Source organism: Podospora pseudopauciseta (assembly GCF_035222475.1).
Source record: "Podospora pseudopauciseta strain CBS 411.78 chromosome 7 map unlocalized CBS411.78m_7, whole genome shotgun sequence".
Taxonomy (NCBI): Eukaryota; Fungi; Ascomycota; class Sordariomycetes; order Sordariales; family Podosporaceae; genus Podospora; species Podospora pseudopauciseta.
In genome coordinates, this window is record NW_026946667.1 from 268,703 (window position 1) to 292,742 (window position 24,040).

Consider the following 24,040-nt stretch of genomic DNA (forward strand, 5'->3'; position numbering starts at 1 on the left):
CCCGTCGCATCTCTCAGCGACTTTCAATTCTAGGTGGGCCCCTGCGGCAGCGCACCGGACAGGGGTGGGTCCAGCGATAGCATTGCCAAGACACCTGTGCCTGCCACAAAATCGAAAGCTAGCGAGCTGGCCGGGCGACGCCAGAGGAACGCGCTAAGAGAACCAGCAGCTCCTTTGAAGAGCTTCCATTTCCAGCCATCTCGAACAAATCAGCCCTGCTTCTTTTTTTGATGTATACTTTGGGCACTGTCAACTGTTTGATCACATCACACCCTGACGCATCTTGCCAGTCCTCACTCTTTCCGCGATATCGATTTCGATTTGACGACAGTTTGGACAAAGCAAAACCTTGCAATCGCAACACTACCACGCCCTGCGCTGGCAGCGAACATGCCCAGAGTCAAAAGCTTCGCGCCCAGTTGGCTGAATGAGCCCAGCCCAGGCCATAAGCTCTTTGAGCCCTCCAGCGACGAAACGAAAACCTCTTCTTTGGCATATAACAAGAAACCGAAGCCAGGCCCCCGGAGAGCTATTGCGCATCGAGGAACTGAAGTTTTTGTGGCTGTGGGGAAGCAGATAAGATGGGGAGATTTGGTTGACCTGAAGGAATCTTGGGAGACCAAGCAGGCGCGTACAGGTGGTGTTCGCTTCAAGAAGGAACCAAACGACTTTGAGGTCTACGATGAGGAGGCTGCCAACGGAAATTCTGGTCCAGAGGGGTACAGGGTAAGCAGTCATGCCGGTCCTGGCGTCGTCAGTGTAGATCTGTTGCTAATCATCTGTCGCATAGATCATCAAAACACCCGTTGCCGAAGACATTCGCCAGCTGGTCATGTCCCCAAACAACGACTTTCTCGCCGTCTTGACGTCTCACACTGTTCACATTTGCATTCTTCCCGACTCGACCCATCTCAACGCCCGCGATTCGACTCCTTTCAAGCCCAAGTTTTATACGCTCGGGCCTACTACTCACGTCACTTCTCGATCGGCCGTCGTCTCGGCAATCTGGCATCCGTTGGGTGTTAATGGCACAGCGTTGGTCACTGTTACCGAGGATGCTGTCGTGCGGATCTGGGAGTTGTCAGCCACTGACCGCTGGAGCTTTGACGCCGCCACCTTGGCTGTCGACCTCAAAAGGCTGGCAGATGGAACCTGTGTGGATCAGGACTTTAGTGCCTCTGTATCAGCGACGAACAAGGCGTTCTCGCCTGATTCTTTTGACATGGAAGTCGCGGCAGCATGCTTCCCAGCTAGAAACTCCGGTGGCTGGTCGCCAATGACTCTGTGGATTGCTATGACGGGAGGCGACGTGTACGCCCTGTGCCCTCTTCTTCCCAAGCGTTGGGCTCCGCCTCCAACACTTATTCCTTCCCTGTCAGTATCGATTGTCTCCAGAGTCGCAACTACGGAGGATAGCCCAGATGCCACATATGAGGATCGTCTTTTGGCCCAGCAGCAGCTGCAGTGGATGTCTGATCTGGACAATCAAGAGCCAAAGGTTGTGGAAGCTCCCGGTGGAAATGGCGAGGTGGAAGTTTACAGCCGGCCAGCTCGTCCGGGAATTGTTCCAAAATTACAGGGGCCTTTCGACTTTGACCTAAACCCCGAGGACGAGCAGGACGATGAGGTTGAACTAAAAGACATCTACGTCGTTGGAGAGAAGCCAAATATGTCGGATCTGATGATGGGAGAAGATGAGGAGCTGCTCATGGATGAAGAGGGGGAGAATGGGCTGTCACTCTCCGTCGTTTGTCTGCTGTCTACCAGTGGCCAGGTCAAAATCTGTCTGGCAGCCGAAGGGGTGGAAGCTGAGTGGTTGCCCTCAAAAGTTAAGAGCAAGCTGAGGCCATCTTCTGCGACCCCCAGAACACAAAGCCTGCTCACTTTTCAGACATTCGACACTGTCAAGCCTGCAGAACTTACGCCCGACAGTTGGCCCATGTTTAGCGAGGATGCCACTTCCAAGTATTCCTTTTACGTGACCAACCCTGCCGGCATCACTCTTGTCAACCTGGAACCTTGGGTTTCACGCCTCGAAAGTGAGCTCTCGGGCGAGTCGGAAGCTGGCGCAGATTTTCGCATTGATGTGTTGGTTCAGAGTCATAGCTCAGAGCGGGAGCGAGTGTTCACTCAGCCTCGAGGGCTTAATGTGCTTTCAGCGCCCGTTGTTATTCGCGACCAAGACATTGGTCACCTTCTGCTCTCATCCACTCATAATCAGCCCATCGCCATCTTTTTCGACACGCCAGAGCTTGAGCTCGTGCATGTTGCAAGAGACTCGCCGATTGTCCATGAACAATTGGAAATTCCTGAGCCAGAAGTGGTGTGGCACCCCCGGCCTGTTTTCCATCCCTCGGATGTGCTGGTTAGCAACAAAAACGCCGTGTCGGCGTGGGTTGATCTTCTCAAGACGGGTCGGAGAAGACCGTTGCTTCAGCAGGAGATCAGGTTGTCCATGGCGACGCTTGAAGTGTTCACGGAGGGTCACAAGGTAGCTAGCAACGAGGTATTTGAGATCCAGAACGCGGTAGCGGAACTGTTCAGGAAGTGCGAAGCGCTTCAGTTTGAACTCAGAGACCAGCTGATCAAGGCAGGGGAGGTCAAGAAGAGAATTGATACGATCACGGGCGATGACCTAGGAGAGGAAGACGACGATCCTATTTCGATCAACGAGCTCACCAGGTCACGCATTGATCAAGCGCAGAGACGCCAGGAGGAATTGGCCAGCAGGATGGAAAGGATCAAGAAGAAGCTCGGCCGCGCCACGACTCGCGACCTGAGCGACAAGGAGAAGGCTTGGGTGGAGGAGGTGAAGGGCTTTGAGAATAGCATCTTTGGATCCGAAGTCGATACCTCGCCCGTTGACTCCAAGACCAGACAGCCCTGGAAGCGGTTCGAAGAGATTAAGGAGCTCAGCGACTCGCTTCTGGCGCAGGCCGAGCGGCTACAACGGAAACAGGGAGAGGCGTCTGAAGACGGGCCCGCCTCGCCGGCGCCTGGCGTGAGGATCCCGGCGGATATCCGCAAGGCGAAGATGGCACAAGTCATGAGCTTGTTGGATAGGGAGTCGATGATGGTAGATGCCGTGAAGGATCGGCTTGAGAGATTGACGGTTGGGTGAAGGGCTTATGCAGGCAAAAAAAAAACGTGCTGTTAGATGATACTAGGTAGCCTAATACAACAATCAATTGTTACGCCAAGGGGTGACAGGGCACCATCCCCGGCATCGTGAAGGGCAATAGGCTTCCGAATCCTTCGGTACAAGCATAAAAGGTCACGTATATGCTCAAGCAGCCCTACAATGCCGGGAAGGACGGATCTTGACATTTTGCTCGGCATCAAAAACTGAAGCTGAGGTGCGACGATCGTGAACGATTGGACGGGAATTGTCATGATGTGGAGGCTGATGCGGGTGTTCCTGGTTGGTGGCTTGCTTTCCAATTGGACTTGAGGCATGGATAATTATGTCCAATTGTATCATACTGTAAGTCAATCCCAAGAATTTGGAATTATACAGACTGTGTTGACTCTTGGCTTGGATGGTCAGAATGAGGCTTGGGGGGCAGATCGATATCACTCACTCTCCGGCGAGCTCGGACACCGCTCTTCGGCATCTTATCGGTCTCTTCACCGCCGGTCAACGCCTGCATCTGCCACAGCGGTTAGGGCTGTAAATCACAGAGCAGATATGGATGTGATGGAACGCCTCGAACGAATTTCTCAATGGAACACAAATTTCACATTGTCTTCGCAGTCCGGGTCCACCAAGGTACACAGCATCTCAGTCAGATGTGATATGATCAAGCCGATCGCCAAAAGGTGCGGACCGTGGTTTGTGTCACACACACAGAGCATAAAACGGCTTCATCTTTGCCATCGACATGGCAACACAATAACAATGTCTGCGTCCGTGGCCTTGGATTGATGGTTGAAATACAACAAAGCAATGGTACCCGGCCGGACACACAACGTCAAGTGACCACCCATTCCGGCTTCGTGCGAGACAAGAACGGTGTCTAGCCGATGGGTACGCTCGTAGTACCTAAGGTATGCCGGCTGCTCATCTTGGTATTTCTCCTCTTTCCCTCATCCACTCTTTTGCCGGGTGACTGAGCCGCTCAACGACTTCTATATTGACGGCATTGGCATGCAGTGTATCTGCTCACCGCGTGGCTGTTATGTTCTTATCCCGGGGCATCCGTATAGTTTGGTACGCTTCGGAAACCCCCAGTTTTCTGTCCTGTCACCTACATATGCATCACCCGGGCATGCAGAGTCCGCCTCGTTTTCCACTCGTCCTCGAGAGTCCAGAAACACGGCTCTGTTTCTGTCACCCCCCCTCTCCATTCCCGAAGGGCCTCATGCCTTGTCACGGGTGGCCCCTCTTGAGGAAGCACAAACGTTGCCGGTGTGAGACGTTGAGCTTTCTACAAACAGGTATAAGTATGTAGCCCATCCCTACCTTCGTCCAGTCTTTCTTTCTGGACTTTGAGACTTCAGTCATATCATCACCAGCTCGTCTTCCCGGGGTTGGATTACCCAATGCTAGTACCCTCTTATTACTTTGACTCTGCCCAGAAAACACCTACCCGGCACCATCTCAGCTCGAGCATGGCTCCCATGGCTCCTCCGCCAGCATTTGACTTGCGTTCTCAGGTTATTGGTACGTTTACTCACCGCTATATGTCCTACATCGAAGCCAAGCTGTCCCTGCAGGTTTGCCAGTCTCAGCCACTAATATGGTCTCCTCCCCAGAAAACTGCAAGTTCTTCAGTCGTCAGGATGCGGACATCTCGTTGGTCACGGCACTGGAACCTCTGGGCAAGTTCAAGGTCCTGGTCCTGAGAGCCGAGCAGGGCGAGCGGGAGGTCCTCATGTCCGAACACGCACCTTCTCTCCAAGAGGCCATCCACGGCCTTCACGTCAAGTCTGCCGCGGCTGTGCAGAACTACATATCTACCAATGGATACGTCTTTGCCACCAGCCTCAAGAAGAAGCGGAGCCTCAAGCCCTCGAGTGACGACAGCGAGGACGGAAGCGACAGCGACACTGCCTCTGTTTCTTCGACTGTGACGGTTGACCAGTCCCCTTCCACCACCTACAAGGAGGAGTCCTTCTCAGACAATGAGACCGTCTCCGTCACCTCGACTGGTCTGCTCAAGAAGTGCGCCAGGGGTAAACCAGCCAGGATTCCCAACCCATACACCCAAGCAGCCCCCAAATCTCAACCCGCCCGCCGCTCTCGCTCCCGTTCCCGGTCCCCCGCCCGATCTCGCTCCCGCTCAAGGTCATCTGATGAATCCTCCGAAAACGAGCTCGACTCGGACGTGCCAACGGTTGTCCCCCTCGTCAACCGCCGCCCCCCTTTCTTCAACGGCAATGGGTTCTCCCAACGTGTGCGCTGCGTCCCGCCGCGCGGGTTCCAACCCATGATGGCTCCTCCCCCTCCCCCTCCCCCCCCAGGACCACCCAACCCCCAAGCAGGGCCGCCGTTGGGCTGGGTGATGGGACACCCCCATTCTTACATCACACCACCCCCCTCTGCGGTCCCTACCACCAAACCTAACGCCCCTCCCCGCCCCAATGGTACCAATTCCACACCTCATCGACCTAGCGGTCCGCCCCAGCACGACATCCTCCTGCACATCCACTGGCGTCACCACGGCGAGCAACGCACCCTCGAGCAAGCCCCCTTCTCCGTTCGTTCGCTCCAGGACACAGCCATCGCCTACGTCAGACGCTCTCCGGCGTCGTTCTCCAACGTGACAACGGCGGATAAATCCCCTGCTCGCCTCTGGCATTTACGGGCAACGGTTGTCAGCGTCCAGGTTGATGGGGAGGACTACGATTTGAGCAACTACCCCGGGGATGACCTGACACGGTTTATCTCTGCGTTGGGGCCGAAGGGGGTGGTGAGGTTCGAGGTTGAGGTTGTGTCGATGGGGGGTGAGGGTAACCAGGGACAACAGCAGGGGCAGGGGCAGGGGGGCAATTTGCCCGGGATTAGGGCTGTGATGGGGGGTGGGAAGAATGGGAATGGGAACGGGGGGATGAATATGTGTTCTTGGCCTATGCCGATGGGGATGGGGATGCCGATGCCGATGCCGGGGGGGATGCCGGTGATGCATATGGGTGCTGCTGCTCCGGCGCCTCCTCCCCCTCCGCCGCCGCCGCCGAGTGCGGGGACTGGGCAGAGGGAGGAGTAGAGTAGGGCTGGGGATCATAGGATGTTATGATTGGGGGGAGGGGTGGGCGGATTGGGGAGTGGTTGTCTAGGGCGGACAGGGCACAGCAGGACGGTAAGGCTACGGCCGAGATGTGGGCTGCTGCAGGACGGGAGGACAAATGTCATGATATGCAGGTAAGGAACCGGGCGTTTCTACTGTTGTTTTCTCTCTTGGGGTTTTTCCTATGATGGTTTGGTCCTCGTGTCATGGTCATATGATGACCGTGTCATCGGCGCATGATACTAAACAAAAACGCACTGGGAAAAAAAAAAACATGTATCTCTCCTTGGTTTAAGTGAGCGTCTTACTTAGTTTCTGTGGGGTTTTCTGGCTTATCAACAACACGTTTTCTTTCTTGGTCTGTGTTTCTTTTTGGGGCATGGGGTTACGGTACGGTATAGGGTACGGTACGTTTGGGGGGGCAGGTTAAAAGGACCATGGTAAGGAAGGAAAAAGGAAGCACTCCGAGATGTTTGCTACCACGTTTAATTTTCATTACTGTCTGTCTGGTGGTCATGACTGGAATTGTTACGAAACGCAACCACAACGAAACGCAGCTGTAGGTACCTAATGTTATCACACTGATGGAACAAACCTTCAGTAACCAGACTATCTGCTTCCCGCCCTATCTCCATGTGTTGGATATCATTAGCTCTTCCGGTCCCGTCATCTTGAGACGATCTACACACACCAATGCAAGGCAAATCATCACCACAAATCATGCCCATATCCGCCTCTCGGCCGGGTACTCACTCCGCCCTACCTCCTACATCTCAGCCAATGTTTCGATCTTGGATGCTGTGTCAAAGTGACACAACAACGGGGTCTCTGCTGCAGAAGAACAAGTTCGTCTCTCTCTGCGGGGGTAGTACTACATGATAAGTTTACAGCATATTCAGGCGTGGCAACATGAGATATAAAGTGCTTCTAGAATAAAAATGTGAAGTGGCATGATTTGTAAGTGTTGTACTGCAGGTGCTTTTTGAGAGAAAACACACCTACCTAGTCGCATACGGCTAATGTGTTGTGCTTACCTTACTTGCAGATGGTATGTTGATGGTCACGGTGACAGGCAGGATGCCGTGCGAGTACCGGTCAGTAGTGTAGATTTAATCTAGTTGGTAGATCTGCGGGAGTGAAAGAAGTGAGGTTGAAATCTGGTTTGGTGTTTTAGTTTGGTTTTACATGACAACACTACCAACAAAATGATGAGACCTGTCCTGGTGGTTCGTCTTTGTCGAAGAACTAGGAGTTTCAAGGAGTCAAAGGGGATGGTACATTCCTCCCATCTCTTCCACGGAGAAGTTATTCCGGGTTTGTTTCTCCGTGGAAACACCCAACCCGTCCCATCCATATATCGCGCAGATCAAAGGTATACAGGGCGAGACTCGAGGTAACCTCAAGCTTCCACCTCCACCTACCACAAAAGTCACGATATCTTCCTAAAATAATTGCCTGCCAGCAAAGCCTCACTCTGTTCACCTATGGGCGTAGCTAGTGCAAGCTAGCCCGCCCTTCCGCCGATCAGGCTTGATTTTGCCACCACTGTGATACCCTTCCGTCGTGACCTCGCAGAAGAAGACGCATATGACACAGTACTATCTCTTAAACATGGTCCTCAATCAAGTCCTGTGATTGAGGACTTTGCAAAAGTGCACATTCAGGGCGCACAGAAACCGTGTCTTGGCCAAAGGCTTTAACCCAGCTGCGGATCACGTCGGCGAAGTGAGGGGATTCACAGAACTGGCGGTCTGGGTGTATTAGACCTATCATGCTTCGAGTTCATCACTCCCTCTATCAAATCCTATCAAGACGAAGCAGAGCGGCATCACCACACCGCCCCTATGCCGCCCTTTGTCACGAGGACACTAAAACGCCAAGACGTCGTGATGGCTTCAACTTTCTCCCTACCAAGAAAACCAACAGCAAGGTACCCACCCACATTTCTTCCCGTCCTAATAACATGACTTAGCTTGTCTACCGTCCCCCGAGAATACACTGCCGCCAACCAAGTGAGACACTCCTCGCCCTGCTACTACTACAACTAAATGTCCCGTCTGTAAATTTATTACCTGCTTTCTTCAACAACCCAGCCGATAAAATTCGGGCAGCCAATATGCATGTTTAGGGGCGCCCACTCCCGACTGCACCCACACTCCTCGAACCCATACTCATCAGAGGTTCCAGGCGCCCATACGAACAATCCCTTTTTGGGAGACAGCGTTACCCGATGATCTGACCCTGTTTCTGCACGGTATCTTTCCCTTACACCACGCCCCTTTTATCTCTTCCTCCCAGTTTCTAGACGTTAATGTCATCCAAAAAAAGAAAGAAACCATGATTGCCCCTGCGTCCCCAGGTCGTCCAATGGTTTCCATGTTTGGCACCACCAACCACTTACACCAATTAGATGCATCATTCATCACTTACACCATATATCGGGCACTTCACACCAGTTAGACCTTTCACTTACACCATTCTTCCACCTTTACCCGCACCACCAACAACAGTACTTCCCACCATCACATCACCACAGATCTAACACAGCACAAAACCAATGTGCTCAATAGCCGTTATCCGATCTACGTAAAAATCTTCCCCTTCCATCACGCCCATGATTGTAACCCCATTCCCGGATTCTCCCACATAGCAGCCTCCCCAAAACCGGCAAGAATCTGCAAGATTTCAAGGCTGACGGCAGCCTCGCGGGATGATCATCACACCCTAAACCAACGACTATCGTCTGAGCACGTCGTAGTAAAAAAAGAAAAAAAAAGAATGGAGACTGCAAACTACTGGGAATATGGGGCCTGAAAAAAACAGTGAAGAGTATTCTTCAAAAGTGCCTTACCTAGTCAGTAAGCCTTCGAAAATGGCTGACCATGACCACCAATGTTATACGGCAACTCTATGAAATTGAGTTCCCTCTTCGGCGTTTCTCTCACCTTGATAAGAAAACATCCTTCCTACATTTGAACAAGGGGACAAAATCTTCAGTATAACCAGCATATCTTCACAGAGTCGGCGTCAACATCCCTTCTTCTCATTCATTAACACCAACTACCCATCACACCAATCTATATCCACAGCCCCCATCCCCTTTAACAACCTTTAAACCCCCATCTCCCAACACCGAAAAAACTATGGGAATCTTGCCACGTATGACCGCCAAACTTTCCAACTCTTCAAATACATCACGCCCCCCTTTCCCCAGCTCTACAATCAAACAGTCATCATCCCTTTTATATGAAAATAAAAAACGCCGTCCAAGATATGCTGGCTGTGCTGCTTCCTCGCTTTTTGTTTGTAAAAATATGTGTCTTTGTATGACCGCCTCCCCCCACCCAACACCAGAAACCATCTTGTAAAAAAGAGAAAAAAAAACCACGCTCCTATTAACACCACCCCCCTGCACTCCCTCACCAACCTGTCTTGTCCTTGTCCTTACTCTACCTCGCCCGCTCAGTAGATTCCCTGTGTTCTATATTGAAAGGTATCATAACTATTTTGCACCTTTCGTGTCAGTGTATTATGGACGATGTAAGGGTGGCAGAAAAACTCACAGCCTTGTGTAATAACTCCCCAACGACTTCCCAATCAAATCCGTCTCAACAAACTGCTCCGCCTCATCCGCGCTCAGCTGCAGCTGAAACCTCTGCCTCAATGCCGCCGTGACCTGCGTGACGCCCGCTCCATAACAAGGCATCTTGCTCTCCCGCCCCATCATGCTGACCAGGTCGATGATATTATCCGCTGATCGTCGAAGAGCTATTGCCCACATGTTAACATCACCTATTGTCACGATATCCCAATAGAAAACTCACCCTGAAAAGCCTGCTTGCAAAGCTTCTTAAAATCCTCATAATCAGGCGACCCAACACCCCCCAGCACATCCACATACTCATACGTAAACTTGAACGGCGCCGCCTCAAACCCAACCGACCCCGGCGAGTTCGACAGCATGAACCCAAAGTCGATGTGAATAATGTGCCCCTCGTTGTCAATCAGCACGTTCCCGTTGTGCCTGTCCTTGAGCTGGAGCACATAAGAAATAACGCTGTACGCCGCCAGCGATCTCTTGAAAGCGTCCACGCCAGCCTTGTACCCCTCGCTGTCAGGCTTGCCAAACACTTTCACGAAATGGTCCTTGAGCGTGGCGATCCTCCTCCTTGGGTTCTGCCCCGACTCGATCGACGCCATCGTCAGGCTGCGCTTGATGGAGTGAAGGGATACGCCGTTGGCAATCGTCTCGATCAAGCCAGATGATTCTCCCGTCACCAGGATCCGCATGAGCTTCACCCACACCGGCACCCCAGCATCCACCCAGATCTTGTGGCAGACTCGAATCAACTGGCACGCAAACGCCTCCTGCCTTAAGTCAGAGCCTGTCTTGATAATGACGCTCATAAGGTCCCAGTTCTTCATCCATCCGTACGGCGAAGACTTGCGGATCCGCTCCTTCTTCACCTCCCACGCCTCTCCAAAGACCGCCGCGCTGGGATCGTCACGGTCACCCTTGCGCTGAAGACCACCCGTCTTGATGTCATTTTCCATCCTGTCAATACCGGCATTGGCGTTGATATTTGCTGGTTCAGGGCCGGCACTGCCTTCGTTTTCCATGTCTGTTGTTCCATTGGCGTTATGATTGCTGGCCGCAGCAGCGGAGCCCACCTCGCTCTTGGCTATGATGGTGTCAAACGTTGGTCCATGGCCGTCATCCAGATCAAAGCTCTGCTCCTCCAGACTCTGCATGCTTGCAATGATCTTGGCGCGGATGGCCGCTACTTCTTGTTTTGGACGCTTCCCGCTGGTTGCGTCCAGCTGGGCCAGCATCTGAGACGCCGTTCGCATATGAATAGCCAGTGCCGAAAAGTCAGGCTGATCGACAGAGTTGTTTCGCGGGTTGCTGATAGTCAAAGTACGGCTTCTAGCCGGAGGACTAGGTGACCCAGAGATACTAGTGTGGATAGAGTGTCGAGGCGTTGTCTTGTTGTCTACAGCCCCAGAAACAGCGATATTTGGGTTGCCAACCCGGAGCGATTGAGTTCTTGGCAATGGCGGTACAGGGCCAAATAGATCGTCGTCTGAGGGCTTGAGCATAGGCGAAGCCCCCAGATCTCCAGAAGCTGGCTCGAAAACGCTATCCACCACTGGCTCGGCCGGTGGTGTCCGGGAAACGGCAGGTATGCTAGGGGCATCAGATAAATCGAATATTCTTTTCCTCGTCCCCTGCTCGGCCAGTAGAGTCGTAAGCAGCCTCTGGTTATCCTGGGTGTCAGGATCAAAGGTAAAATCGTCCCTCAGAATTTCCACCATGAGTAGATACGGCACTTTTTCAGCACTGTTAAGAACTGTTGCCTCGGCCGGGTTCAACCGGACTATTCTGTGGTGGCGGCTTTTCGATGGTGAGCCGTCTACTAGAGTAGGCGGGCACAACACTGGGATATCGACCTCGGCAGGCAAGTCCCTGGCGATCAAGGCAAGCTCGGCGCGCAGAGCACTCAGACGAGCCGGCTTAGGCACAATCACCAAGCGGTTCGAGATATCCTCCAATGCTGTCAGGAAAGCTGTCTGGCAGCGAAAGTAGTTTTGTCTCAAGAGCCGTATTTTTTGCTCATTGGTCATCTCAGCTTGGTTCAGCATGGTCTTGACGCTGTGCGAATGTTTCCTAGACATGTCGTGCGGCCGTAGGCCAGCTGTCAGGGGAGTGGTGGGTCTGGTAACGATACGAGGTCGAGAATCAGGTAGCGGTAAGGATGCCGAGCTGATGCGTGCTTCAAGGCTGAGATTTTCCAGACTTTCGACTGGAGCAGGCCGGCTTGGTTCTGGCAATGGTACCTCCGCTACGCTCCCAGACGTACCGGGTCTTGACGGTTTGGTCCTGTGTTTTTTGGGCGAGTTGTTCTGGGAAGTGGGCTGAACCTTGACGTCTGGGGCGCTTGCTATGCGACTCTCCTTTGCGCGTTTGGACCTGCTACTCCCGGCCGTCACAGTATGTGCTCTAGCAGGCACATTCTTATTCTGAGTCTGAGGAGCAGCGGCGACTGGCTCGGCGATGCTTTCGATAACAGGGCGTGGTCTTCTCGCTTGCGCAACAGCAAGGGGTCCCGCCCAGCCAGGCAACATGGGCAAAGCAATGCTCGCCAACACGAAGCTCCCCAAGACAGTCACCGGCAGTGCATTTTCCACAATCTTTTCCTGTCTCCTAACGTCTGATACCCCAAACACTATGTGTTGCACCTTGTTGTAGACTCGGCGGCAAGTACTGAAAGCCTCGGTTTGAGGATTCGACGAGAGGTCATGGAGGTAAGTTTGAAACAACCAAAAGGTCTAGCCACGATGGTCAGTATACCGAGGTTTGCGGTGCATATGCTGAACCAAAGAAACGAACCAGGAGCGCTGCTGTCACCGACTCCTCGCATAGGTCCAGGAGGAATTCCTCCAGAGCCATGGACTCATTGTCGACGCTTATAATAAGATGGCACAGTTGCGGCAGGAAGAACTCGATGTCCTCGTAGGGAAATTGGCGAAGCTTGTTGCACAGCACATAGTGAATGCCTATGTGGTCGGCATATCGTCTGCAGAGGTGGGAGGCAAGCGGTCAGCGGTCCGTGACTTTTTTGTATTTGTAACAGCTGTCCTGTCCTATGCGCTGGACGCTAGGAGTAACATACGAGAGGTACGACACCGAGAGGAAAGGATTCTGGTTAAAGACATCGCTCTCGAGGAACCGCTGAAGCAAGTCCCAAGACATTGGTTGAGTGGTGTGCGTGTGGTAGGTAAGGATGTTTGCGAAGGACCGGTTCACGCGTTTACGGCGCGGGGGACGAACAGCGGGCAGCGGGCAGCGGGCCTGGCACTCGGGCAACACGGGGAAACGGGGCGGCGGCGGGCACTCGGTTCGGTGGCAGAGGACGAGACGAGATCAGACGGCGGGGAGACAGCATGCTCTGCTCTCGCTCAGTTAGAGTCGGGGTTTGACGTCACGTTGGGATAGAGGTATCAGTTGTAGCATGGCTGCCACACAAAAGAATAGGTAGCTAACTTGGCAAAAGATGGAGATGTCGGTGATGTCGAAGCTTTCCGACACGACGCTGAGGACAACCGATCCAAAAGCTCCATTTGGCCAATTCCAGGGGCTCCAGGGAGCTGCCCCACCTGCCGACGCTCCGGCTCGGCATTTTCCCTGCACCTTCTTTATACGGAGGCTCAACCTTCCCGATGAAGACGGGAGTCGAAAACATATAAAGGCTTTCCCGGCCGTTCTAAAACTATAAAACCGGGAGCATGGTTTCTATGAAATTTTCTTCTCATTTAGTCTGGTTACTGCCTCCCTGAACACATCCACTATCGACAACCCCAACCCTAACTTTCAATACTCTGTCTCTTACAACAATCTATCTACGTCTACGTCACTGCTTCTCAAGGGGTGGGATCCATGGCTCGGCCTCTGCCGTATTCAACATTAACAGTTATTTACAATCATCCTTATATACAACAAATACGTCAATGTATCACCACACCGACTGCCTCCTCGGACGTTGCCATTGGCCTTGTCTTTTTCTCTTCTTTTTTGGTCTGACTCTCTGTAATAACTGTTAGCTCATGTTCACTTCTCAAGCAGTCCAGCCTCAAGCAACTCACCTTGTACTTCACTCTCTCGCTACCATCAGGCATCTGGACAATCTCATGCTGGATATGGTATCCAAACGCGGGCAGCACCTTTGCCCAAATCAGCCAGTATGCCGTCCCGATCGCCAACAGACTCGTACCCAACGTGGGTACAACGTAGTACGGCAATCTCTCCGTCGTAAACACCTGGTTCGGAATGAACGTCGCCGCCTGCACAAACAGCAACGACACCGTCCAGAAAATCGTCAACAAGGGCGAGCTCCGGAAGGTAGTCCTCTGCTCCGCCCACCGCTCCGAGGGCGTAAAGTTCAGGTACACCAGCCCAACAGCAAGAAGGATCTTGATCCAGTTCGAGCTGTACACGAAGACGTTGGTGACAAAGGTGTACACGTCTGACGTCTGCGAGGCAAGGATGAAGACTGTTGTCACAATCCAGTGGAGAAAGATGGCACCGGATGGAGCATTGAACGGCCAATCACTCGCCCAGAACCGTGACCATGGCAAGACACCCTCCTTGGCCAACTCCTGCTTCACACGAGGCATGGCGAACGACTGGGCAAACACGTTGCCCAACGAGGAAAACCCGATAAACAACGGCAAAACCCTCTGAACGAAGACGCTCTTCCCCCAGACGTTCTCGAAAAACTGAGCAGCAACTACCACTCTCGAATTGGCCATCTGATCTTTCGTCATGGCAGAAAACTGATTCAACCGTGTTAGTCCCCCTTTTTGATACAAAACAAACCAACAGGGAAATACTCACATAAGCAATATTCGCCAACACATACAACACCGTAACGATACTAATCGCAATGGGCGCCGCTCTCCTCAACGTGGTCGGTGCATTCCTCACCTCGGTCAACACATAGTTTGCATTCTCCCACCCTCCATACGAGTATAGCACCTGCAACAGGCCCAACGCATACCCCGCCGCTGTCTGCGCCATTGGCGGACCAGTATCCAGCGTCCTCGCATTCGCAGTTTCCATTTCCGGGCCATTGAAACTCGAAAAGTTACTCGGCTCCGGCCTCGGACTGGCCGTCTTTCCCGCCAATGCCGCAAAACCAGTGCAGACTAACAGACTCAGCAACACTAACTTGAAGGCCCCCAACCCGTTGCTGAGCCAGATACCCCATCTCGGGGCAAAAGCGTGGATGAGACAGACGACCGTGATGGCTGCAACGGCGATGCCTCGGGTGAGCCATTGGCGCTCGTCTTCGGGGTCGTTGATGTTGGGCTGGAGCTGCTGGCTTCGGAGGTATTCCTCATTGCCGCTGCTGCCTTTGGCGGCGCGGAGAAGGTAGGAGCTGAAGGAGATCGAGTTAGCGGTGGAGATGGCGAAGAAGACGAACTGCACGGCGAAGATGCAGGTTGCCAAGTATCTTGGCCGTTGGTAGACGCGCTCGAGGTAGACTTTTTCGCCGCCGGAGCGGGGGAGGGCGGTGCCGTATTCTAGGTAGACGAAGAGGCTGGGTTATAGAGGGTTAGTATTTGACTGCTGAGAGGAGAGGTAAGTGAGCTTTAGTGGTGTTTGATCATACCCGCTATAAAACATGTCAGTCATCGTCACAAAAAGGGGGGGATCTATAAGAGGGCAGGCAGTACACACCAAAAAGTCATAATACCCCCCAGCACCCAAAACAGCAACGTCATGCCCACGCTGTTGATACTGAGAATGATACTACTTGGCGTGCTGAAGATGCCGGCGCCCACCACCCGGTTGATGATTAGGAAAGCGGTCGACCATGTCCCTAGCTTGCGTTCTTCTGGGTAAACGAAGTCGTGGTAATCATCGGAGGAATTGTCGTCGTTGGGACCACCGCGACTGCCGCCGTGGCCGTTTCCACCGGGGGAGGAGAGGCCATTGCTGTAGATTGTGCCGCGGTAGGTGTCTAATTCGAGACCGTTGGGGGATTGGGAGCCGTCGATTCGGTCTTTGGAGGTGATGGGCTGGGTGAAGATCTCTGGTTCTTGCATTGTGGTTGGACTGGCTGAATTCCTCACCACACACCGAGTGGTGATGTGGAAGGGAAAGGGGCTGAGCTGAGCCGAGCTGCTGGGGGATTAAGATTGGTGATAAGATTGGGGTGCGAATAGTGCTCGGTGAACGAGTTGATATATTCGGTAGCCTGCCTGGCCTCTCACTCACTCCCACGTAGGGTGAGTGGTGATGAGGCTGGGTGGTTTAGTGGTTGGAAATGTGGGTTGGGTGAATCTGCCTGTGTGGTGGTGCTGTGTAGATATGAGCTGGGATCTGGGTCAAGTACACCGTGAGACAAGTGGGCTGAGACAGGTTGTGTCTATCGGCGCTTGTTTCTTTCTGCCTAGATCGCTAACAAAACTGACGTCAAGTTGCTGGTGTAGTTCGATCCGTCTCTTCTCAATCGAGTCCTCGGTCAAGCAACGAGCCTCACTTTCAACATCCTCTGGCTGTGCTGTGGTGTGTGTGCCGGGTATCCGTACCCGCATTCAGTGGCGCGTCCTTCTTGCCCCGTCCTGCAGCAACAAAAGTACAAGATGAGATAAGTCTTCAGTTCTTCAAATGGCGGTATCCAAAATGGAAATTATCTTGTCAAAATTCGCTGACAAGGCAGATTTTGTAACATTGAAAAGAAAGACAGGTCGTTGAAAGCGAAAATGAAAATATAGGGGAGAGAGAGAGAGAAGGCGAATTGATTGATGAGAGGTTCAGCTAGACTAAACCCAGCTCCCTGGTCATGCTCGAAATCCAGCCAAGCCAAGCCTTCCCGCCTGGGCTGCGCTCCTCTTGTCGGTTTTTTATCACTATTATCATGCTTTTGGGTTGGGTTGGTTGCAGCAGAGGGGACCGCCAGCGAGACGCAGCCAATGATGGACCCTTGTCGACAGTTTTTGGATTCTTACCTCTTGGGTGCTTGATGCGACGCTGGCCTTCCCACGAGATGCATGACTTTTTGGGAGTTTGTGGAAATGGAACCCAGAGGTTTGGGCCGTGCCGTGCTGGTGATCTGACAGGAGTGTGGAATTTGACCTTGATTGCGGTGATAAGGTGAGTTTTGGAATTTGATGTTTTGTCAATGAGTGAGTGTGAATGGATTTCATTCAAAACTCCCAGGTGTAATTACAGCCGCTGCTAGACCCCTACTGAAACATCCCAACGGCGTCCAAGCACGCTCGGGTCATCTCTCCCCGCCTCTCATCTCAGCTCCAGCCTTATCTTCAACTTGCTCCTTTTTTCAAAATATATTATCTTCAGTGTACATATAAAAATCCCATGTCTCATGAAACAATCCATTCTTCCATCCCGGAAAATCAGTACCATTATTTGTGCCCCTCCACGCCACCATGCCATCTCAAAACTCACCTCACCTCGACAGGGCCACCACATGGCTCGCTTAACATTTTCTTATTATTCGTCCCCTCCTCCCCAGCTGTTCAGATTGATCGGCGCGCGCCTCCTCGCGGTGGTGCTCCTCGCCCATAGTGGGGCCGCAGGAAAGAACCAGTAACCAGGAACCCAACAACGCTGGTGGCCTGAGACAAAACTCATATCATCAAGCACAAGCACGTAGACGAAATTCATGAAATTCTGGATTTGGGCCAGGATCATGATTGACCAGAACTGCTGGTCAAAGAAGTTCCAGGCTGTGGAACGTCTGGTTATTGAAGAGGAAAGAAACACTTTGCTACCGTCGGGCGGGCAGGCGGGGCGCTCCCGGGCGGGACACTCGCCCGTAATCAGCCAGTTCAAAATCTGGGGAAGAACCCTTGCCCCGCTTTTCTCCTCTCACAGGCTTTTCGGCTGGTGTTGGTTTTGTTGACCGAGGAGTTTGAAATACTGCAGAACACCGCCTCATCTTGTGGAAGTCGGTAACTGAGTTTGGTAAAGCTTTGATCTATCGTTCAGGTTTTGTGTAGGATTTCTTGACTTAGGTTTGGATATTTCCTGGAGTGCTGGGACGGAAAAGGCTGTGCCGCTTTTGCCTTTGACGGTGATTTTCGTCGGGGGTTGTTGATGGGTAGGAGTTTTCGTCCCATGTGCAAAGATATTAGCAGGATCGCTATTGTTATTGCTCCTGTAAGCTGTTCCCATCGTTCGACTTGCTTCGGCTTGTACCCGAACGTTCACACAGACATTGCTCCCGCCTGTAGTTATATACTTGAATCTTAGATCTCATAGGTAAATTGCAAAAAATGGTATAGTATGTTATGGTATCGTACCCCAACCTGACCTTATGAACCCCCGTCCCATCTGTCCCTATACAAGATAAGAAAAAATCCATCGCTTTCTCTCGTCCAATGTACATATACCATCCCCTTGAATAGGCCGACTCTGTTCATAATATATGACGTTTCACATGATGTATGTTCCTTCCGTCTCTCTGCTGCTTTGTACCTCACCGTGTTCATATACCCCCCCACGCTCGGACGATTTGTTGCCCCAAATCACATCACCAGAACAACTCCCTGGCTTGTCGCCCGTGTAAACCACCCGTGCTCGTCATCTCTTCTTGTATTTGTTCTAATCGCTGGCGTTCTCGTCGCCGTTGGTGAAGGACTTCTTTCCATTTTTGGACAAAGTTGTCTTGACCTGCGTGCTCTCTTGTTAGTATTCGTCGCCAAAAAGTGAGAAGGGACAAGAGACGTACTTGGCGAGTTCTCAAACTCAATCTCAAAAGTCTTGTACAAATCGTACTTTTCCACGTCTTCCTCCCCTTGTTGACCATGGATGTCTAATCCAGCAGGCTCGGAACCTATGCCTTTTTCCATATGTGCTGTTTATTGTCAACTTCATTGCCTTGCATTTCCAGACGAAAGAGGATAGGCATACCTTTCACCCCCGGCCACCGTGACACCCTCCTTGTAAACGGCCCCGGCCCCTTTCTTGGTTTCAACTTCACAATCGTCTGCCCTTCCAGCTTAATATCCAAATCATCGGTGACTAATTCCCCAATCAGTCAGCACAACCACCCCAAATTTCGTCCGAGCACAAACAGCAAACTTACTAAACAAAGTGATGTACTCCCCCGAACGTCCCAAATAAACCATCAGCCTTGAACTGCTGGCTACCAATCTCTCCCTCAACGGTCCACTTAACGCCGTCCCAGCTGTTACAAAACTAGCCACTTCTGCTGATGGCCCCCCGCCACCTCTCCTTCCACCTTCGTTACTCTCGTGCCAGATCTGCAGCCTAACCCCAGAGTACTTCTCTATCTCCCTCGACCCGCTTTTGTTTAGCGTGACCAACTTAACACTTTGGATATCAAGCACCACCTTCTGACTTGTCAGGCGAGCCTGAAAGTCGAATAACGCCGCCGGTTTGTCAAACTGATATATCCCGCTTGGTCTTCCTGTTCCTGCCTGCGAAGAAGATGACATATACCCGCTTCCCGGGCCCTGTTCTGATTCCCTATCGCGGATGTAGACCACGTTTGGGAGTCGTTGATCATAGGCATATGCTGGGACGAGTTGGGCATTGATGGATTTCACTGTTGGTTCTTAGTCAGTATCTTCCGTCTGAACTACTGCCGGAAGAGGGGGGCACAAACTCCAATATGTTTCTGACTCTTTTGGCGCTTTACAGTGGAACCGAAGGTCGTTGGTCAAGTTATTTCTAAAGACCTTCAAGACGCCCTCCTGCCATATTGGGTTGGTGAGAGAATGGGCGGATCTGACCGGGCTGTTTCCACTTTATTAGCTTACTGGACACCTCATGTTTCGTTTGGCGGTTGGAGAAGCATACCCATCAAACACCAGGTCCTCCCCTGGCAGCACATTGTCCCTCCCCGTGCTCCCCCCATCGCTCGACATCATCGACGGGGCCATTCCAGGGGTTCCCGCTACATCGGTAGTGCTCTGCATCGGGTGCATCACCACCACCGGCGTCAAGGTGTCATATTCCCCTCCCCCGCCATATTCCTGCGTTGGTGTTGCCCCAAAACTAGCGTAACTCGGCTGTCTTGCCACAACAGACGGTGATGCTACGTAATCCGATGTAGGCACATGGTGATACAGCGGCGGGTAGTGATGGTGTCCTCGAATCCCTGGTCCGTTGTAAAACTCCTTCTCTACTTCTGAGGGCGATGGCGTCGGGGGTGATAGAGGGTCTGATATCCTTCGTGGATGCGGGTGAGACTGGTTGTAATATTGGTGGAGATAGTTCGAGTTGGAGGACGAGTAGGAAGATGACGTAGGCAGTGTTGCCAGAGTTGGTGAGAGTGATGACGCTGATGGGCTGCTCGATACTATTGGTATTGACTCCCCTAGGAGTGATGGTAGGCCAGTCGTCGTCGGCGGCAGTTGACGGGAGGCGTTGACTGCTTGTTGCGTATAGCCGACGTAATCGGGGCTGGTCCAGCGTGTCTGATGTGGGTTCCCACTCCCAGACGACACGGATGACATGCGAGCATGGTGGGCATGTTGGCTTGAAGGCTCCAGGTACTGCTGTGGTGACGACGGTGGGTGCTGCTGTGTTTGCGATATGGAACCCCTGGGTGAAGCCGTTGTACTTCGCGGGGTTGCCGGCGCCACTCCAGGGACGCCCATGTAGGGATCCGTCAAGGCTTCGGCCGCTTGCACCCCGCCATCTGACTGTCCGTACAAAGGGTTGACCCCAAAATGGTTGCTGCCGACGCTGAGCTGGGCCATCATCGTGCTGGCTTCATGAATCGGGCTCTGGGGCGGTGGTGGTTGTGGTTGTGGTGGTGGTGGGTTATGCCTTCGAGGGGAGGAATGCGAATGCGAGTTGGCATTCGACGGCGACCTCCCCCATGTCGCAAATGTCTTAAAGGAGAGTGAGCTCGAAAGAGAACTGGCAACCGGCGGCGCGCGGCTTGCTATCGGCGGCGTCCTCGCAGTCGGAGCGGCTTGATAACTTGGGGGACTGGCAGGCGGAGGTGGTGTAAAAGGGGCCGAAGCGGAAGCAGACGCTGGGCTGGGGAGTTGTCCTGGTGCGGGATCGGGAAGCTCTTCTAACCGGTAGCGGCGGCCGTTTGGTGCAATGATGATGTTGCGATCAACAAACTGTAGGGTTGCGTCGATGGCCGCGCGATCAAAACCGCTGTTGAAGAGGTCCGAGAAAGGCGTTGTAGCCTCGTTGTCCACGGGGGGAAGAAGGCTGGGGGCCGCTGTGTTACGGCCCTGGGCTGGCATCATGGACGTGGATGACGCCGCGCAAGCCCCATTCGTTCTACCTGCCCTTCAACCTGCCATGGCCGTGTCGCTAGGACTGTTGTAAGACGGCGGTGATCGACACGTCGCATATGTGTTGTGCCTCTTCAGGTGTCGGTTTCTGCTCAGCCAACACGGCAGCGGTAGCGGGCATAGGCACTGCTAGCCGGCAACGGTCAAAAGCGCACTAAGATAAGAAGAGACAGGGACAAGCGAAGCAGCTTTGGGGAAGACAGGGGCAGTGACGGGGAAGTGGGAGGGAAGGCAAAGGAAACGCGCGCGGGGGCGGGCATGGCCAACCCTCTTGGAAAGCGAAAAGCCGAGAAATTTCACTGGGTGCTCATGCCGATGGATGCTGCTTCCTCTCAGCTCAGCTCCATGCACCGGTCAAGTTGGAGGTGACGAGATGCTGCAACCAGGCAGCGCCACCCGTCTTTATTGGGCATTGGGCAAACACAACCTCACAGTGTTGCTTTGTTAGCACCAAGCAGCAAAGTGTCGGGGACCAGGGGTCAAAAAGTGGTCTCGGTAAGGCTGAATGCCCACCTGTCGATCCGGCTCACGAGGACGGGCTTCCCGTTGTCACCTACCTATCGGCATCAGTCATGGTAGGTGTTGTAGTTACAGGCATAGTTGCGAGCACATAGTTGCAAAGTGTAGGGGGGTTCCACTAGGGGCAGACTCCGGTTATCGGGAATGGCCGTAGTGTAGCAGATGCGGCCTAATGTCTAGCCGTTTGCATTTTTGAAGGTTAGGTGGGCGACTGGTACCCATTGTGAAATCTAGAAGGGTCCAACCCGGCACGTACTGAGGCGCCCTATCTGCAAGAGTGCCGAACCCACATACGAATGAGTTGGACGAAATGGTAGGTAGTGGTGTGCTGCGTTATCTTGGACCCGACGCCCCGGCTTATCCCGTTGCCCATCAGTAACAAGCCAGAGCAGTTCTCCGTCTCTGCCGCAGACCGACATCTCCGGTCATCACCCACGATACTCGGTACAAAACACAATGCTTGCTTCATATAAACACAGAATCTAACGCGTCCCCAGTGCCATGCTCGTGTAGCCTCAACTGGCATTGCCAGGTCAGAATACTCCGCTCCATCCCATGAAAACAAGTGCCATCCATCTCTTTCAGACCGAGATCCTCTTTGATGCTAAAGCACAAACACCGGTATATCAATGCTCCTCTGAGAAATAGCAATAGTTTGCTCCCGCTTGTCCCAAACACGCCGCCCATCCCTGGTCCATTTCCCCGTAACGCCTGCTTTCCCGTCCTTGGTTTGCAACCAGTCATTATAAGTCTTGTATCGCCGATTCAAGACCGTGAGCTCAGGCTACCTTCTTCCTCCTGCCAGCTCTCTTCTTCTTCTCGGGTGCCTCGTCCTCGCTTTCCGTCTCGGCTGCGCTCTTGGATTTGCTAGGACCTCCCTTTTTCTCTTCTGTCGTCTCAACCCTACTAACGATTTCTCTCAGAAAGTCCCATTGCTCGTCCGCCTCGACGACTTGCTTCAGCATTTGTGCTGATACTCGCTTCGAGTTCTTCTCCCGGGCTAGATCCGCGCTCTTAGTCACCATTTGCACCATAAAAAGCTCCAAAGCTTTCCCCACCGCGATAGGCGTCTGCTGTGCCACCTTGCCTACTTCTTCGTCAGCCTGCATGATGCGCTTGATCCGCGCTGTTGGGAACTTTGTCTTGACTGGGGAGGGCTCGATGGTGGGAGGTGGGGGTCGGGCAGCTGCCCCACGTTTGGGAGGCATCGTGCTTGCGGGGTTGCCGGAGTTGATGTTGTTGCTGTTGTGGTTCGCGTCGTGAGATCCCGGTGGGCTGACTGTGCCGTCTAGACCGTGGGGAAAGCCAGCAGGTTGAGTTGTGAACGCGCCGGACGTGTAATGCTGCGCGTGAAGTGGTGTCTGTTGCTGCTGTTGCTGATGAATCGGCTTTTGTGGACGGTACTGATAATTGTCTGCGCCGTACCACGATCGGTTTTGGTATGATTGCGGCGAAGGAGCTGTGTAACTGGACGCCGAAGCGGGTTGCGACGCGGGAACAGCAGACTGGGGGATATAAGTTGAGTAGGTCTGCGACTGCGGTGGGTATGCGGCTCCGCTAAAGCTGGTGTTTAGGGGCGGCTGATTGGTGATGTCGCTGAGGTTCTTGGATGGTCGTACGGTTTGCGCCAAGGCCTGAGGCGGTGTCGCGAGCTGTGGTTGCTGATGTGGCGATTGTGGTTGTGGTTGTGGTTGATGAAGTTGGTAATGGTGAGAGCTTTGGTTTGCTGCTGGCTGGCCTGAAAAATATGTACTTGAAGGCGGAAGCTTGTGTGGCCGTTGCGGAGAAAACTGTGACGGGGGTTGTGATTGTGATAACGGCGGCCAGTGCTGGGTTTGTGCTTGTTCCGCTGGCGGAGTGGGGCCCGATGAATAGAAGGAAGAGAGATCCGGACTCCGGGGAGCATAAGTGTCCTCGCCAGACATTGTAGTAGGTAATGACAATAGAAAAATGTCTACCGGATGCCAGTGACTTGCGACACAATTTATGATAGGCCTGAGGCTGCCGCCCTTGCTGAGAATGGCGTCTCTTGGAATCGCTTCCGTGGACCGAGACAAGCTGGGTTTAGTGGGGTGGTAGGAGGTGGGATGCTACAAGTATTTGGGTTAATCGCTGTTCGAACAGGCCCGAGCTGTGGAAGCTGTGGCTGGACAAAGAGAGCTTCCCGTGCAGGGCGGGGCAATGGAGGGGTAGGATGGCGGGGCTAATGCAAGCTGTGCCTGCGTGAGGTGGACAGGTTGGAGACTTTTTTTATGTTGCATGCAGAGAATACCATGTGTCTGCCTTCAACAAGGCAGAAGCGGCCCAGGTTGACAGCTGGTGATATACTATAGGCAGGTATATGCTGGGGGTTGAACCAGATGAAGGAAGGTACAAGAAGAACGGAGCTAGCCCGTAGCTGACTTACATGAACTTGGAGGAGAGGTCCGGAATGAAATATGAATCCCCTCGGGTCGACTTCAGATCAGGCTCTACCGCCG

At 53.0% G+C, this 24,040-nt stretch overlaps 6 protein-coding genes across 6 annotated transcripts; 2 read left to right on the forward strand and 4 right to left on the reverse strand.

Moving 5' to 3' along the window:
• Positions 1 to 104: 104 nt before the first annotated feature.
• NUP82 (Nucleoporin nup82) lies at positions 105 to 3,121 on the forward strand (the record flags this gene model as incomplete). The annotated part of the gene is made up of 2 exons (XM_062915268.1): positions 105 to 726; positions 791 to 3,121. Exons 1-2 carry the CDS (start codon positions 391 to 393, stop codon positions 3,119 to 3,121), a joined length of 2,667 nt encoding a protein of 888 aa, XP_062761373.1. The 5' UTR covers positions 105 to 390.
• Positions 3,122 to 4,542: 1,421 nt separating this feature from the next.
• QC763_702500 (uncharacterized protein) lies at positions 4,543 to 6,374 on the forward strand (the record flags this gene model as incomplete). The annotated part of the gene is made up of 2 exons (XM_062915267.1): positions 4,543 to 4,663; positions 4,756 to 6,374. 2 exons carry the CDS (start codon positions 4,543 to 4,545, stop codon positions 6,204 to 6,206), a joined length of 1,572 nt encoding a protein of 523 aa, XP_062761374.1. The 3' UTR covers positions 6,207 to 6,374.
• A 2,874-nt stretch (positions 6,375 to 9,248) lies between these two features.
• On the reverse strand, positions 9,249 to 13,304 carry PIK1 (Phosphatidylinositol 4-kinase pik1alpha (PI4-kinase)(PtdIns-4-kinase)). Its single transcript, XM_062915266.1, has 5 exons — positions 12,902 to 13,304; positions 12,619 to 12,805; positions 10,052 to 12,557; positions 9,791 to 9,995; positions 9,249 to 9,729 (listed from the first exon to the last, which is right to left on the reverse strand). The coding sequence occupies exons 1-5, from the start codon at positions 12,979 to 12,981 to the stop codon at positions 9,690 to 9,692; spliced, it is 3,018 nt and encodes a 1,005-aa protein (XP_062761375.1). The 5' UTR covers positions 12,982 to 13,304; the 3' UTR covers positions 9,249 to 9,689.
• A 203-nt stretch (positions 13,305 to 13,507) lies between these two features.
• Positions 13,508 to 16,869, reverse strand: QC763_702480 (uncharacterized protein). The gene is made up of 4 exons (XM_062915265.1): positions 15,469 to 16,869; positions 14,623 to 15,328; positions 13,872 to 14,561; positions 13,508 to 13,813 (listed from the first exon to the last, which is right to left on the reverse strand). The coding sequence occupies exons 1-4, from the start codon at positions 15,834 to 15,836 to the stop codon at positions 13,742 to 13,744; spliced, it is 1,836 nt and encodes a 611-aa protein (XP_062761376.1). The 5' UTR covers positions 15,837 to 16,869; the 3' UTR covers positions 13,508 to 13,741.
• A 906-nt stretch (positions 16,870 to 17,775) lies between these two features.
• Positions 17,776 to 20,993, reverse strand: QC763_702470 (uncharacterized protein; the record flags this gene model as incomplete). Its single annotated transcript, XM_062915264.1, has 6 exons — positions 17,776 to 18,429; positions 18,488 to 18,613; positions 18,670 to 18,780; positions 18,845 to 19,327; positions 19,388 to 19,518; positions 19,582 to 20,993. 6 exons carry the CDS (start codon positions 20,991 to 20,993, stop codon positions 18,290 to 18,292), a joined length of 2,403 nt encoding a protein of 800 aa, XP_062761377.1. The 3' UTR covers positions 17,776 to 18,289.
• A 1,346-nt stretch (positions 20,994 to 22,339) lies between these two features.
• QC763_702460 (uncharacterized protein) lies at positions 22,340 to 23,485 on the reverse strand (the record flags this gene model as incomplete). Its single annotated transcript, XM_062915263.1, has 1 exon — positions 22,340 to 23,485. The coding sequence occupies one exon, from the start codon at positions 23,483 to 23,485 to the stop codon at positions 22,340 to 22,342; it is 1,146 nt and encodes a 381-aa protein (XP_062761378.1).
• Positions 23,486 to 24,040: the final 555 nt, after the last annotated feature.

Excerpts from the sequence above, each read along its gene's own strand:
- PIK1 (XM_062915266.1), bottom strand. The coding sequence starts at position 12,981 with ATGTCTTGGGACTTGCTTCAGCGGTTCCTCGAGAGCGATGTCTTTAAC. Across the intron at positions 12,806-12,901 it reads CTCTCGGTGTCGTACCTCTC|ACGATATGCCGACCACATAG; the intron begins GTATGTTACTCC and ends CCACCTCTGCAG. Across the intron at positions 12,558-12,618 it reads CGGTGACAGCAGCGCTCCTG|ACCTTTTGGTTGTTTCAAAC; the intron begins GTTCGTTTCTTT and ends CATCGTGGCTAG.
- QC763_702480 (XM_062915265.1), bottom strand. The coding sequence starts at position 15,836 with ATGCAAGAACCAGAGATCTTCACCCAGCCCATCACCTCCAAAGACCGA. Across the intron at positions 15,329-15,468 it reads GGGGGTATTATGACTTTTTG|CCTCTTCGTCTACCTAGAAT; the intron begins GTGTGTACTGCC and ends TCTATAACCCAG. Across the intron at positions 14,562-14,622 it reads TGTTGGCGAATATTGCTTAT|TTTTCTGCCATGACGAAAGA; the intron begins GTGAGTATTTCC and ends CGGTTGAATCAG.